Genomic DNA, 13,007 nt, shown 5'->3' with positions numbered 1-13,007 from the left:
TTGGGTTTCAATCTGGGGGTCTGCCATTGTCAGTATGGTGCGTGAGACATGGCTGCGTCAGCTCTTCACCGTGCTTTCCATGTGTGGCAGAGGGGCCTAGCATTCTGTGAATGTGTTGCTCTATTTGTGTCCTGATATGATCAATCTTTATTATGCTGCAGCAGCAGGGAGACATATAGCAATGTAATATTGTCAAAAACATTCTGCAAAATTGCCATACTTCCAGGTAGTCCTTGACTTAAGGGATATGTGATTTAATACCACCCATGCTTATGACGGCTATCCCTTTAACCGTATTATCTTACTGTCAAGTTCTGATGTTGGTCATAATGTCTTAGGATGATGGCTAAAATGGATAGCATTATGTATCCGTAAGTTTCATATATGATGAGGGAATTTTCAGTTTAACTCAAAGCTGACTTATGACGATGTTGTTGGAATGGAAGTAACTGTGTTTAGTGGTGAACAAACATCTTCATGGTGTCAAACAGGATGTTTCACTTTGTTTTAATCCAACTATGTAATGGGCTTTACATTTGGCAATGTCTATTTACATTTATTTAGTTAGCAGACACTTTTCTCCAAAAGCGACTTCCAATGAAGTCTGTGTAGTGTTATCAGCCCACACAACTTATTGACCAAGGTGATTTACACTGCTGGATACACTACTTACAATGGGTCACTCATCCATACATCAGTGGAACACTCTCTCTCTGTGACACTCACACACTATGGGGGAACCTGAATAGCATGTCTTTGGACTGTGGGTGGAAACCCACGAAGACAAGGGGAGAACATGCAAACTCCACAGAGACTGAGCTGGAATCAAACCACCCAGGTGCTGTGAGACAGCAGCGCTACTTGCTGTGCCACCATGCCCCCACGTCATATCACAAAACTAAGCTGTCTAGTGTTGTGTTATTTGTTTCCCAACAATGAATGGTCCATTCTCATGTGAGCAGTATCAGAGGACACTTATTAATATCTAAGTACATGTCACAATTGCTGTGTCAGTACATTACAATCGTAAAAGTTCTACAATAGCTCAAATTATCGACTTATTAATACTTAAAATACTAATTGAATGCAAATGCAAGGCCAATATATGTAGTTCTACAAATAGAGCCATTTCAGAAGGGTCAGCAAGAAGTAGTGGAGCAAGTAGTGGAGTGTCTGAGTGTGAGGGAGTACTGCACACTGTGATTAGTAGTTTATATGTTCTACCACTTTGAGCCTTTTTAAATTATTGTCATGGTGAATCCCTAATATCAGAACCTGAACCTTAAAACCTCCCGAAGCATTAATTTAGAGATTATACTCAATAGCATCACTTGTCCCATTGGTGGATGACTTGTACCAACATGTCCTCAGGCTTGTAGGCTAATGTCTAGATAAATATGTTAATGTGTTCACAATTTTAAACGGCAGTTTACTTACACTTCCTGTAACGTTCACTTGCTTTCACCTTTGATGGGAAATGAGCAACACTGCACTGAGAAAATATCAATAAATCCTACGTTTGCTCACATTTTCGTATTGATGTAGTTTCAGTCGTGGGACAGGGGGTGTGCAGACTAGTGCGCTCATGCAGAGAGTGGAATGATGGGTATAACGAAGTCATCTTGCTGTGACGGGCCATGGAGCCAACAGGCGTGGTGCTGCCGAAAGAGCCCTTTATTGTAATACCGTCAGACAAACACAAATCTTTTCAAGAGACATGGTAACCTGTGGATTAGCATCCAGGGGAGTGTGGACTCCCCCGAACTCTTGAAAAGCGTCTACTAAATGAATAAATGTAAATGTAAAGCTGATGGTCCTTCAGGAGATCATGTCTCATCTTGAGGTTAAGTTGGTTTAGATTATTTGCATGGTAATTTTTAACTAAAACAACTTTTTGCTCGTTGCTACATTGGACTTTTTGGTTGGGCATTTTGGGGATAGCAGGTAGTATAGTGTTTCAGCAATTGCCTTTAGACTTTAGACATGTTCAAGTTCCATTTGCTGCTGTATTACCTTTTACCAAGTTACTTACCATGAATACATAAAGTAAAATTTGCCTTGGTGTATAAATGGGTCACTAATTGCATTTTGCCAAACACTGTAAGTTGCTTTGTAAGAAAGCATCAGTGAAATGGATACAGGTACATGTGTTGTACTTTAGTATCGGTATCCTTCTGAAGTGTGGAACTTAATTTGGATCTTTCAGCACAATGTCTTTAACCACAGTTCTGCTTGATATACTATGGTAAAAAGCTCTACTCGACAGAGGCTCTTGACATTTCCATCTTTATGTTTCTATTAATACCCAGGGGGTGCGGTGGCGCAGTGGGTTGGACCACAGTCCTGCTCTCCAGTGGGTCTGGGGTTCGAATCCTGCTTGGGGTGCCTTGTGGCGGACTGGCGTCCTGTCCTGGGTGTGTCCCCTTCCCCCTCTGGCCTTACGCCCTGTGTTACCGGGTAGGCTCCGGTTCCCCGTGACCCTGTATGGGACAAGCAGTTCTGAAAATGTGTGTGTGTGTGTGTGTGTGTGTGTGTGTTTCTATTAATGTCATTCGCAGGTCATTCACAGTGCTACATTTAAATTTTGTTTGCTTTGCTTTTATTTCTTATAGATATTTCTTTTTTTCTTTCTTTCTGGGAGTAGTATTAATTCACAGACGGAGTACTTTTACATTTTAATGCTTTGAAACTTCACTTTTAAAAAACAATAGGAAGTGTTCTGGGAATCATTTTTCTAAACCACTAAAGGCTGGCAAACAGAGTCAGTTCTGCTGGGACTGTGAGTGTCAGAGAAATGCACATAGAGTGATTTGACAAGTAAATTTGGGGAATAAACCCATGATTTCGATTAGTTTCTCAGTGTCATGAATCAACTGTCATCGCTAGACAGCGGAGAAAAAACGTCTGTCTCCACTGGTCGCTCAGTGCAGGATTTGACGGATTAAGACAGAGAAATTTAAGTTTTGCTCAGGTCTTTGGTTTATGGCATGGGGAAAATGCCTATGGTATTGAAATTGCAAAGCCATGACGTATAGTAATGGAAATGTTTTGGGTTATGAGTCACAAGGCATTTCTGTGCACTTCCTCCATTTCCATGAAATTTAATTTAAAATGCATTAGCCAGGTGATGTCATTTAAAAACATTCACTTAACGCAACGGGCAAATTGGACAGTGGCCAGTACAGAAAAAGCCGCAACCATTTTGATGTGGATAAAACGAGGATGGGCAAAACATTCTTTTTCACTTTTAAAAGGAATTTGATAGACACTGGTGGTTGAGAAGTTTTTTGCATCCCTGCGGAAATGAAAAACTGGGCTATTTGTGGTACGAAGTGTGACTGTGAAACACGTCAAAGTTCCGTAGTCATAATCTTTATATGCTCACACTTGGACACTTAAACTGAATTATTCCATTTGGAACAGGCAAACTGGTAACTTGCTTTTGCTAGGGGTGTCTAATTTTAACTTGCGGCCTTCAAATCATTTCTTAACCAGTACGCTGTCTGTTGATCTCAGTGGTAAGGGGTAAATGGTCATGGTGAACTACACTACATCATGGTCACATCTGCATCTGTTGCTTGAGGAAGTAAATGGCTTTTGCACTACACATCTGCTGGAGTTTACTTACTTTACTCACAATTTCATTGTTATGTAGTCTTTATTTTTCAATAAATAATTTCTGATTTCTGTCCTTTATTCTTTAGCTCCATTATATGTTACTTTTATTTGCCTTTTCCTGGGTGCATATATGTCTGTGCTGCAGAAATGTCCAGAAGGAAGCACCTCTCTACTGGCAAATTGTGTTTGCTGGAATTGGTCTGCATTCCAGAGGCTCAAAGGGCTACAAAAAGCTGTAGATGTTCAAGCATAGCCATCCGCTATGGAGTAACATCTGTGGAGACTCTTCAGAACTGTAATAAAACTTGTTTAAAGCTTATGTGTGCCTTATTGTTACTCCAAAGAACCAGAAAATGTCTTGAAGTAGTCAATTCCAATGCATCCTCACCCCTACAGTGCCAAACTGCACATCACCAGTGTCCTCTGATTTGTGCCCCTGACTAATATCTGGTATCAGGTCAGCACGACTTGGCAGGTGGCTGAAAAACAACATTGTCAGTGATTGTGAATTTTGCAGGCTTGCGGAACCTTGAGACAGCGCCGACTGTCGGCCCTCATGCATAGTCTTGAGGGCTCCGAGGTGAAGAGTAACAGCTTGCCACAAGGTTGTAAATTATGCTATTGTTGGTGTTTTGAAGGGTCTTCCAAATGATGTTTATGATCGCAATACTGGTGGAGACAGCACCGAATGTGGCCTTCCTCTCCGCATGTGCTCACGGCTGCCTTAACTACACTCTTCATCTTTAGTTCTCCTGGAACCAGTGCCAGGTCATTTGGCTCCAGGGACCAGTGTGCACGACCTCTGAATAACTGGAACCATGGACAGATTTATTTGTGTTATTTATAAAAGAGGGACCATTTATGTAAAGGAAAAGACAAGGCCCCTGCAGTCAAACTAGCGTAACATCTCAATCACTAAATTTATTTTTTCTGCAGCTATTTCAACAGCTGCATGGATGGTGGAGGGGAACAGCACGATTTTCAGTTGATTAAAGATTCAGTGTGAAATGAGACTGTCGGAAACAAACGCTGTGTGGAATTTCAGAGATTTACGCAGAACTGTTAGGGTAGACTGGTGTCACAAGCAATGTGCCATCTGAGACAGTTCCCTTCGTGAGTGTCATACTTCTAATAGAAATGGATTTCTTGGTGTTACAGAGCAGGGTTGCACACGCAAGGCTGGAATCAGTGTGCTCTCGTTATGTTTGTGAAATGAGAATGGAGGACATTGGGATGGGCCGATACGATGGACTCTCACAGACACTTCATGGATGACTTTTGATTTCTTAATGGCTGTGAAGACTTTAGGACTAGAAAAATAAAATATGGTCAGATGTTTCAGACATATTACTGCTTTTCTGTGCATTCCTCTGCCTCCCACACTATTAACTAGTAGTGTTTGTTTAATCTTTACCAGCTTCATTGAACTATATTTTATTATATAGTGGTATTTTCAAATTAAAAAGTGATGCCTGCTTAAATTTTTATCTTTCATTATTCTACCTGTGACATTTCAGTGGTAGTTGGTATCACAACAACTCAATAAACCGCTGGCTTCGGATCAGACTTTAATATACATTGATTTAAGTCAAGTATGTAGTGTCTTTGAAGTCTTTGTTTTATTTTCGGTTTTTGGGAGGGGTTCAGCTGAGGAAGAGGTGTGGATGTAAACTACTGAACCTGAGATTCTAATACGCACCTTGGATCATAACAAAACTGCATGTTGATCCCTCACATTTATTTCCCCACGTTTCCATTCGTGTCACATTGACACTTTTGCATTTTGTTGCCCCTTTACAGCCACCATTGTGCTGAACGAGCTGAACTGGACTGAGCAGCTGGAGGAGGTCTTCAAGAAGAATCGGGAAGAGGATCCAACGTTGCTCTGGCAGGTGTTTGGCAGCGCCACTGGCCTGGCTCGCTACTTCCCTGGTGAGCATACACAGAATAATGTCTTTTACATCACCGTGATCTGGCACAGCAGCGCTCACAAATTACACCTCATGAATAATTTAGCATTTTTTGCAGAGTGGGTGTGGTTTGTTTTCTGAGATAAGTGATTTCCACTGTGTGAATGCTTGGGGCCTATTTTAAGGTTGTGGATCACAATAATCTGTTTAATGACTTACATCTCAGCGGGGTGTTACGAGGACATTTGACCTTTCCCAGCAATAGTTTATTATACACTCAGACCACGAGCATCCCGTTTGAAAGCAAAGTATTCCACCTGACTAATTGGCAGATATGGCGTTGTATAAATGACAAAGTACTCTATTCTCCCATGCTGAAATTTGATACGAAAGTGCACATCGGATTTTCATGTTCACCTACTTTTAGCCAAGAATACTGTAAGTTTATATGCCCCGCCTTTGAGACAAGTGGCTTTTTTGCACAGAAATCACTCATGGATGTGGTTTGCTGAATGTAATTATGAAAAAATAGATGTTTTCCCTTTTGGGAGGAAAAAGCAGCCTGTATCTGTATCACTTCACTGTTCTTCAAATGAAAAAACTAAGGCAGTGCTGGACTATATTGAAGAATTGCCTTTTCCTCCTTCGTCAGCTGATGAGCACTCTGATTTGACATGTCTAGTATGAGAGGCAACCAGTGTGTGGAAATACCATCATGCTACTCAATATTTCTGGTGAGTGGAGAAAGTTAGAAGGAAGACAAGTGCAAATGTGTACAGACTGCACACGTATTTGTGAAACGTTTGCAGGAATGTTGCTCGGGTTTTGAGAGTCTTCTAAAGGCTCTCAGGAGTGTGGGATAATGGCAGCAGATAGTCCTAGGGTGGCCTTCAGATGCTTTCTGTGACAGTCATACCTGACAAGACTCCATCTTTACTATGTTAGCATCATGTTAACCCCTGTGGATCTGCTGTACCAAATCCTTTAATATGCAATGATGACATTAAAATGTCACTGAATTCACACAATGAGAACTTGCTAAGTTTACATCCACTAAAAATTAAAACTGTAGCTGATTTCCTAGGGGTGTCCTTGGTTGAACCCACCCAACATGTGTACGTGCACGTGCACTTGCACAATACTATTGCAGTGCACTGTGGTGTTGAAAAACTGAGGCTGATATGTTTTTGTCAATTGTGTCACTAAACATCCAGGGCTGGGATACATATGTATTGGCCTCAAGACTCAAATTAGGCTCTTCTCTGTGTATGACACGTATCTATTATAGGTAACAGTCAAAGCAGATAGAGCAGGACATATATCAATCATGTGTGTCCTTCTAGGCAAAGAAACAAATCCATCATTGGATGACATCCATCTCCTGTAGGGGTAGAAAGGGTGTGACATTGGAGGCCAGCTGATGTCAATCATCAGATTTGTCAGTCTTCCTCCTCTCCCCGTTTCATGCTTTCTCCCAGGGGTCAGTCACCAGCTGTGAGTTCAAGTGGGAAGGACTGAGGAGTACCTCCATGTGTAGTGAATGCTGTGGAAAAAAGTGCTCACTCCTTTTTGGCAGTTTTCTCTATTTTTTTAGTTAGAATTTTTCCACAGTGATGTGAGACCCTGGTCAGCAGCTACCTAAAGCGTTCAGCTGCAGTCATTTCAGCTAAAGGTGACGCCAAGAGTTATTGATATTGGAGACATCATTTTCACACCTGTGATTACACATTTCATTATCTTCCAAGCAATGAAATTGATCTAAAAACAATACTGATCTACATACACACACACACACACACACACGTCTGAAACCTCTTGTTCAAAGCAGGGTCACGGGCAGCCAGAGCCTAACCCGGCAACACAGGGCGTAAGGCTGGAGGGGGAGAGGACACACCCAGGACGGGATGCCAGTCCCTCGCAAGACTTATCCATTCATAAGCTGTTATATTCATTTATGTATTATTAAAAATAATAAAAAGATCTGATGAAATTGAATGTTAAAACGTTGCAAAAACAGAGAAAATTGGAATGGAGCAAACATATTTTCTGCTCCATTGTACCTTTAAGTCTGGCCAAAGTTTATTCTCTCTTTTATTGCTACACATGGCCTGAGCAGGCTGCCATGTATGTGGATTTTTAATTTCAAATATTAACACTGTTTTTTTCATTGAATCATACTTGAATTATGCACTTTCAGAAAAAACAGAAAAGATAGTGTTATAAGACCCTGGTTATTGTCTACAGATACATCAATAGAACTGCTCCTAGCTATTTAAAAGACTTGCTCAACCACTACACCTCAACCAGACCGCTTCACTCACCTACGATTGCTCTTTTGCTGGTCCCGCGCACGAAAGGTAAAGCATGGAGGTTCTCGGTTCTCGCTCCGTTGTAGTGGAATGACCTTCCCCTCCCACTCAGAACTGCTGAAACTCTATCTAAATTCAAGAAGGGTCTGAAAACTCACATTTTCCGCACTCACTTTGTCCATGATCTCTCAAGTTCATGCATGCCATGGTTTAAATATTCATCATGAACCGTAACTTTATAATCATGCCCGGATGAGCCTTTACGCCGCCACTGCTCCTGTATTGTATGTAAATGTTTCTGTAGCAGAGGGTGCAGTGGTGCAGTGGGTTGGACCTCGTCCTGCTCTCCCGTGGGCCTGAGGTTTGAGTCCCGCTTGGGGTGCCTTGTGACAGGCTGGCGTCCCGTCCTGGGTGTGTCTCCTCCCCCTCCAGCCTTATGCCCTGTGTTGTGGGTTAGGCTCTGGCTCACTGTGACCCTGAATGGAACAAGCAGTTCAGAAAGTGTGTGTTTCTGTACCTGTAAAAAAAAAAAAAAAAAAAAAAAAAAAATTGTAAGAAGGTGATCAGCATTTGTCTATCCTGAGTTTTGTGGACCTACTCGTGCGATGAACATCGGTGCATAAGTGGAAAGAAACAAACTAAGTTTACTTAGAATCACACGTCTGCAATGTCTCTCTTCTCCTGATGCACAAATTGTATTTTCTCTGAGATCTACGTCGCTTTGGAGGAAAAGCGTCTGCTAAATTAATAAATGTAAATGTAAAAGACTGATGTTAACATAAATATTCAGTACATTCAAATAATATCATATGGTTCAGCAATGAGTAGACGTACTTTGTTTCCATGCAGCTTCCCCATGGATCGACTCAAGGAAAACAAGTAAAATCGACTTATATGATGTCCGCCGGCGACCATGGTAAGTATTACAAAATGTGGGTGAGATCGTCTTTTTTTTCAAAATTTTCACAAGTGTCTCTGCTGTCTAGATTTATTTCACCTGATCAGGATTTTTTTTTTTCCAGATTCTCTAAACTCTTGGTAAAGAGACACTGATTGGTGTCCATGGTGAAAAATGGTGGACGAAAGACATATTTGTTTGACTCCTGTCTAAGAATGAACAAAACACAGTAGTTGACAGTGAAATGCAGATTAGCTACTTAAAGCAACAGAGCAGTTAAAATGATCTTTGTGTGGGAAAGCTACTTATAGACATGTGCATTTTCCAGGGATTACGTAATCTCCGTTACCCTGCACAGCATAAGCTTTACACTGCATCACTGTAAAACATTTTTCAAGGCATTTGAAAGCACAACAAATGAATTTTCTCTCTGGCTTTATTTCATGTTCTAAGGTATATACAAGGTGCTGCATCCCCGAAGGACATGCTGATTCTTGTAGATGCGTAAGTGCTGCTTTTCTAATTGGTGCTCAGAAACCACTTTGCCATCTTAATGACATGTACATTGGTGGATCTGTGTTCTTGTAATAACCTTCTGTAGATGTCTAATTTATGTAGTAAGCTTTTATTCTCTCAGGAAATAAGGTACAGACATGTAAATGCAATCTAATTGTAGATAAATTAGCAGGATTTCATATTTATGGAATTATAGTCATACTTTATCTGCTACTTAATGTCACGTAAATTATGTTCATTTTATGTGCAAAGATTAAACATAGAATCAGAATCAGAATCAGAATCAGAATCAGAACGAGCTTTATTGCCAAGTATGTTCGCACATACAAGGAATTTGTCTTGGTGACAGGAACTACCACAGCACAGACAGAATGACAGTGACAAGACACAGATGAGAAGATAGAGTATGTGAGCAAGGGATAAAAAATATTTAAAAAATATAAAGTACCCAATATACAAAAATAGTACAAAAATAGTCGCTAGATACAAATGCAAGGGAGTGTAAGAGAAATGTGATAAATAGTTATAAATATAAATAGCATTATGTATTGCACGGTTTACTCTCTAGGGGAGAGATTTAGGTGTTCATGAGGTAGATGGCCTGAGGAAAGAAACTTTTCTTATGCCTGGCTGTCCTGGTGCACAGTGCTCTGTAGCGCCGGCCAGATGGCAAGGGTTCGAAGAGGAAGTGGCCTGGATGTGAGGGGTCTAGAATGATTTTGCTCGCCCTTTTACTGACTCTGGACGAGTGCAGTTCTTGGAGAGCTGGGGGGGATGTGCCGATGATTCTTCCAGCAGTCCGAACTATCCGCTGCAGTCTTCTGATGTCTGACTTCGTAGCTAAGCCGAACCAGACAGTTATAGAGGTGCAGAGGACGGACTCAATGACTGCGGAGTAGAATTGCAGCAGTAGCTCCTGTGGCAGGTTGAACTTCCTCAGCTGACGAAGGAAGTACAACCTCTGCTGGGCCTTCTTCACAATGGAGTCTATGTGGGGCTCCCACTTCAGGTCCTGTGAGATGGTGGTGCCCAGGAACCTGAATGACTCCACTGTTGCCACAGTGCTGTTCATGATGGTGAGTGGGGATAATGCTGAGGTGTTTTTCCTGAAGTCTACGATCATCTCCACTGTTTTGAGCGTGTTCAGCTCCAGGTTGTTATGACTGCACCAGACAGCCAGCTCTTGGACCTCCTGTCTATAGGCAGACTCGTCGCCATTCCGGATGAGGCCGATGAGTGTGGTGTCGTCTGCAAACTTCAGGAGTTTGACAGACGGGTCTTTTGCGGTGCAGTCGTTGGTGTACAGGGAGAAGAGCAGTGGGGAGAGCACACATCCCTGGGGGGCTCCAGTACTGATTGTGCGAGTTTCGGATGAGAATTTTCCCAGCCTCACTATCTGCTGCCTGTCTGTCAGAAAGTTGGTGATCCACTGACAGATGGAGGTGGGCACGGAGAGTTGGGTTAATTTGGACAGGAGGAGGTGTGGGATGATGGTGTTGAAGGCTGAGCTGAAGTCCACGAACAGGATTCTCGCATAAGTCCCTGGTTTGTCCAGATGTTGCAGAATGTAGTGCAGTCCCATGTTGACTGCATCATCCACAGACCTGTTTGCTCGGTAAGCAAACTGCAGGGGGTCCAGCAAGGGTCCAGTGATGTCTTTCAGGTAGTCCAACACCAGTTTTTCAAGTGACTTCATGACCACAGATGTTAAGGCGACAGGTCTGTAGTCATTAAGTCCTGTGATCTTGGGTTTCTTTGGGATGGGGATGATGGTGGAGCGTTTGAAGCAGGAAGGAACTTCGCACATCTCCAGTGATCTGTTGAAGATCTTTGCGAAGATAGGGGCCAGCTGGTCAGCACAGGTTTTTAGGCAGGCCGGTGAGACACCGTCTGGGCCTGGTGCTTTCCTTGTCTTCTGTAGGTACATAGGTACATAGGTAGAGGAATACAAGATGCCCATGTATTGCCCAGTAATTACACATTTCTGTTGATTATAAACTAAAAAGTGTTACATTTTCATATTCCATGGTACAGCACTGACTTTTTTTAAAAAATGATGCCTATGTTTTTCTTTAGCCCTTTGCTCTCAGCCTGATATCCTCAGAATACATTGAGCCGTACCGCTGCTGAAATGTATGATGCAGTCACCTCCATCTTGTCCCCTGATTAAATGCTCAGTGAAATGGGTGCTGTGGAACGTGGCCAAGACAAAATGAGAACAATAAAAATGAAAATCAATGTCAGCCTTTTTGACTTCACGTCTTATAGATGATTGGTGGGCTACGCTGGTTGGTTATCGAACACACAAGACCTGGAGCTGAAACGCTTTGATGGCACCGACTGAATGAACTCCGAATTCCAAATTCTGTTCTCCACATCGGTCGTAGTTCTGCTGTTTTGCCAAAGTATAATCAAGGTGTTAAGTGTATTTTGAAGTACGGAGACTTTGTACGATTCAAGTGCCTGGATAGTCCTTTTGAAAAAACACTGTTATTATTATTCTTATTATTATTATCATCGTCATCAACAATAATAATAATAATAATAATAATAATAATAATGAGCAACCTTGCTGCAGTCTCAGTGTCATCTCTATAAATAACTAAATAAGATCAGCACACCACAGTTTGTTGCCATGCTGGCGTGTGACAGTTTTATGTCATCTATTTTAAATGTACTGCCTTGTCCTGAGAACATTCCTCCAGCATCAGTGTGCTGTTTTGTGTCTCAACTTCGTAACGTTGGAATTCATGTTTGGAGGAATCTGAATAAAATGCTTTGTGTTTCCATGTTCGTTTAGTTTCATCACCCTCCTTACTTCCCTTAAAAGAATTAAATACACTGATTCTGATGTCTATATTGTGGTTTAAGGACACACAAGTTTCTATGCATTGACTTTTCCATTTACAGTGTATATCTGCTGTCTGCAAATGGATCTTTAATAATCACTTAGTCATATCTCTGAAGACCTCATGATACTTGATTTTTCTTTTTGATCTTGTCATTTCTGGCATACTCTATATCTCTGTCTGCACTCGGTATTCATAATCTCACTGAGCTCTTTCTGTCATCCTCTTTTTGTCCTCAACAGAAGCGGAAGTGTGTCAGGACTGACTCTCAAACTGATCCGGACCTCTGTTAGCGAGATGCTGGAGACCTTGTCAGATGATGACTATGTCAATGTGGCCTATGTGAGTTTTATTTTCTTTCCCAAGATCACTTCTTAGCATTAAATTCCACTGTACCTGAAGAGTAACTGTTCTCCTCTCTTTTGATTTTGATAAATAGTCCAAATTGTGAGGTGGTCTCACTCTGTTGGTGGTCTTACATTAATTTAAATATACAGAGTGTCTTAAAAAATGTTTACAGCCATTAACATCGTGTGTACTGTAAGTCCTATGCTGTAGTTGGGCCATGTTCACTAATGTTCACTTTAGTGAGAGCACTCATGAGTAGCTTAGTGCTCGCATCTGTGACTGAACTGAAATGACCGACCAATCACATTGGCATGTTCGTAAATGGTTCGGCTCACACGTGTAAATTGCTTGTACTGTAGTTATTTCACATTAAAAACGTGACATACATTATAATGTTTTTCTATTATATATTATATTTTTTCCTATAATATTATATCTATTATAATACATTATTATACATTGTTATATTATTTATTATATTATATTGTTTATATAATATCAGAATATTTTATTTTTATGTTTTCATATGACATAATGGAAAGACATAATAAATTATTAC

General features: G+C 41.2%; 1 protein-coding gene across 5 annotated transcripts in view; it reads left to right on the top strand.

Moving 5' to 3' along the window:
* The window catches only part of LOC108921141 (voltage-dependent calcium channel subunit alpha-2/delta-1-like), a 121,995-nt gene that overhangs the window by 60,648 nt on the left and 48,340 nt on the right, over nt 1-13,007 (top strand). For all 5 annotated transcript variants that reach the window (XR_003797671.1, XM_029251779.1, XM_029251778.1 and 2 more), the window contains exons 7-10: nt 5,419-5,550; nt 8,687-8,753; nt 9,189-9,239; nt 12,343-12,442. Coding sequence is in view for 4 of the 5 variants with exons in the window: in XM_029251779.1 (XP_029107612.1) it covers nt 5,419-5,550; nt 8,687-8,753; nt 9,189-9,239; nt 12,343-12,442 (350 nt within the window). In the remaining variant the exon portion in view is untranslated. The remainder of the gene's footprint in view (nt 1-5,418; nt 5,551-8,686; nt 8,754-9,188; nt 9,240-12,342; nt 12,443-13,007) is intronic.

This window comes from Scleropages formosus, chromosome 5 (assembly GCF_900964775.1).
Source record: "Scleropages formosus chromosome 5, fSclFor1.1, whole genome shotgun sequence".
Taxonomy (NCBI): domain Eukaryota; kingdom Metazoa; phylum Chordata; class Actinopteri; order Osteoglossiformes; family Osteoglossidae; genus Scleropages; species Scleropages formosus.
This window is presented reverse-complemented; position numbering and strand designations above follow the sequence as displayed.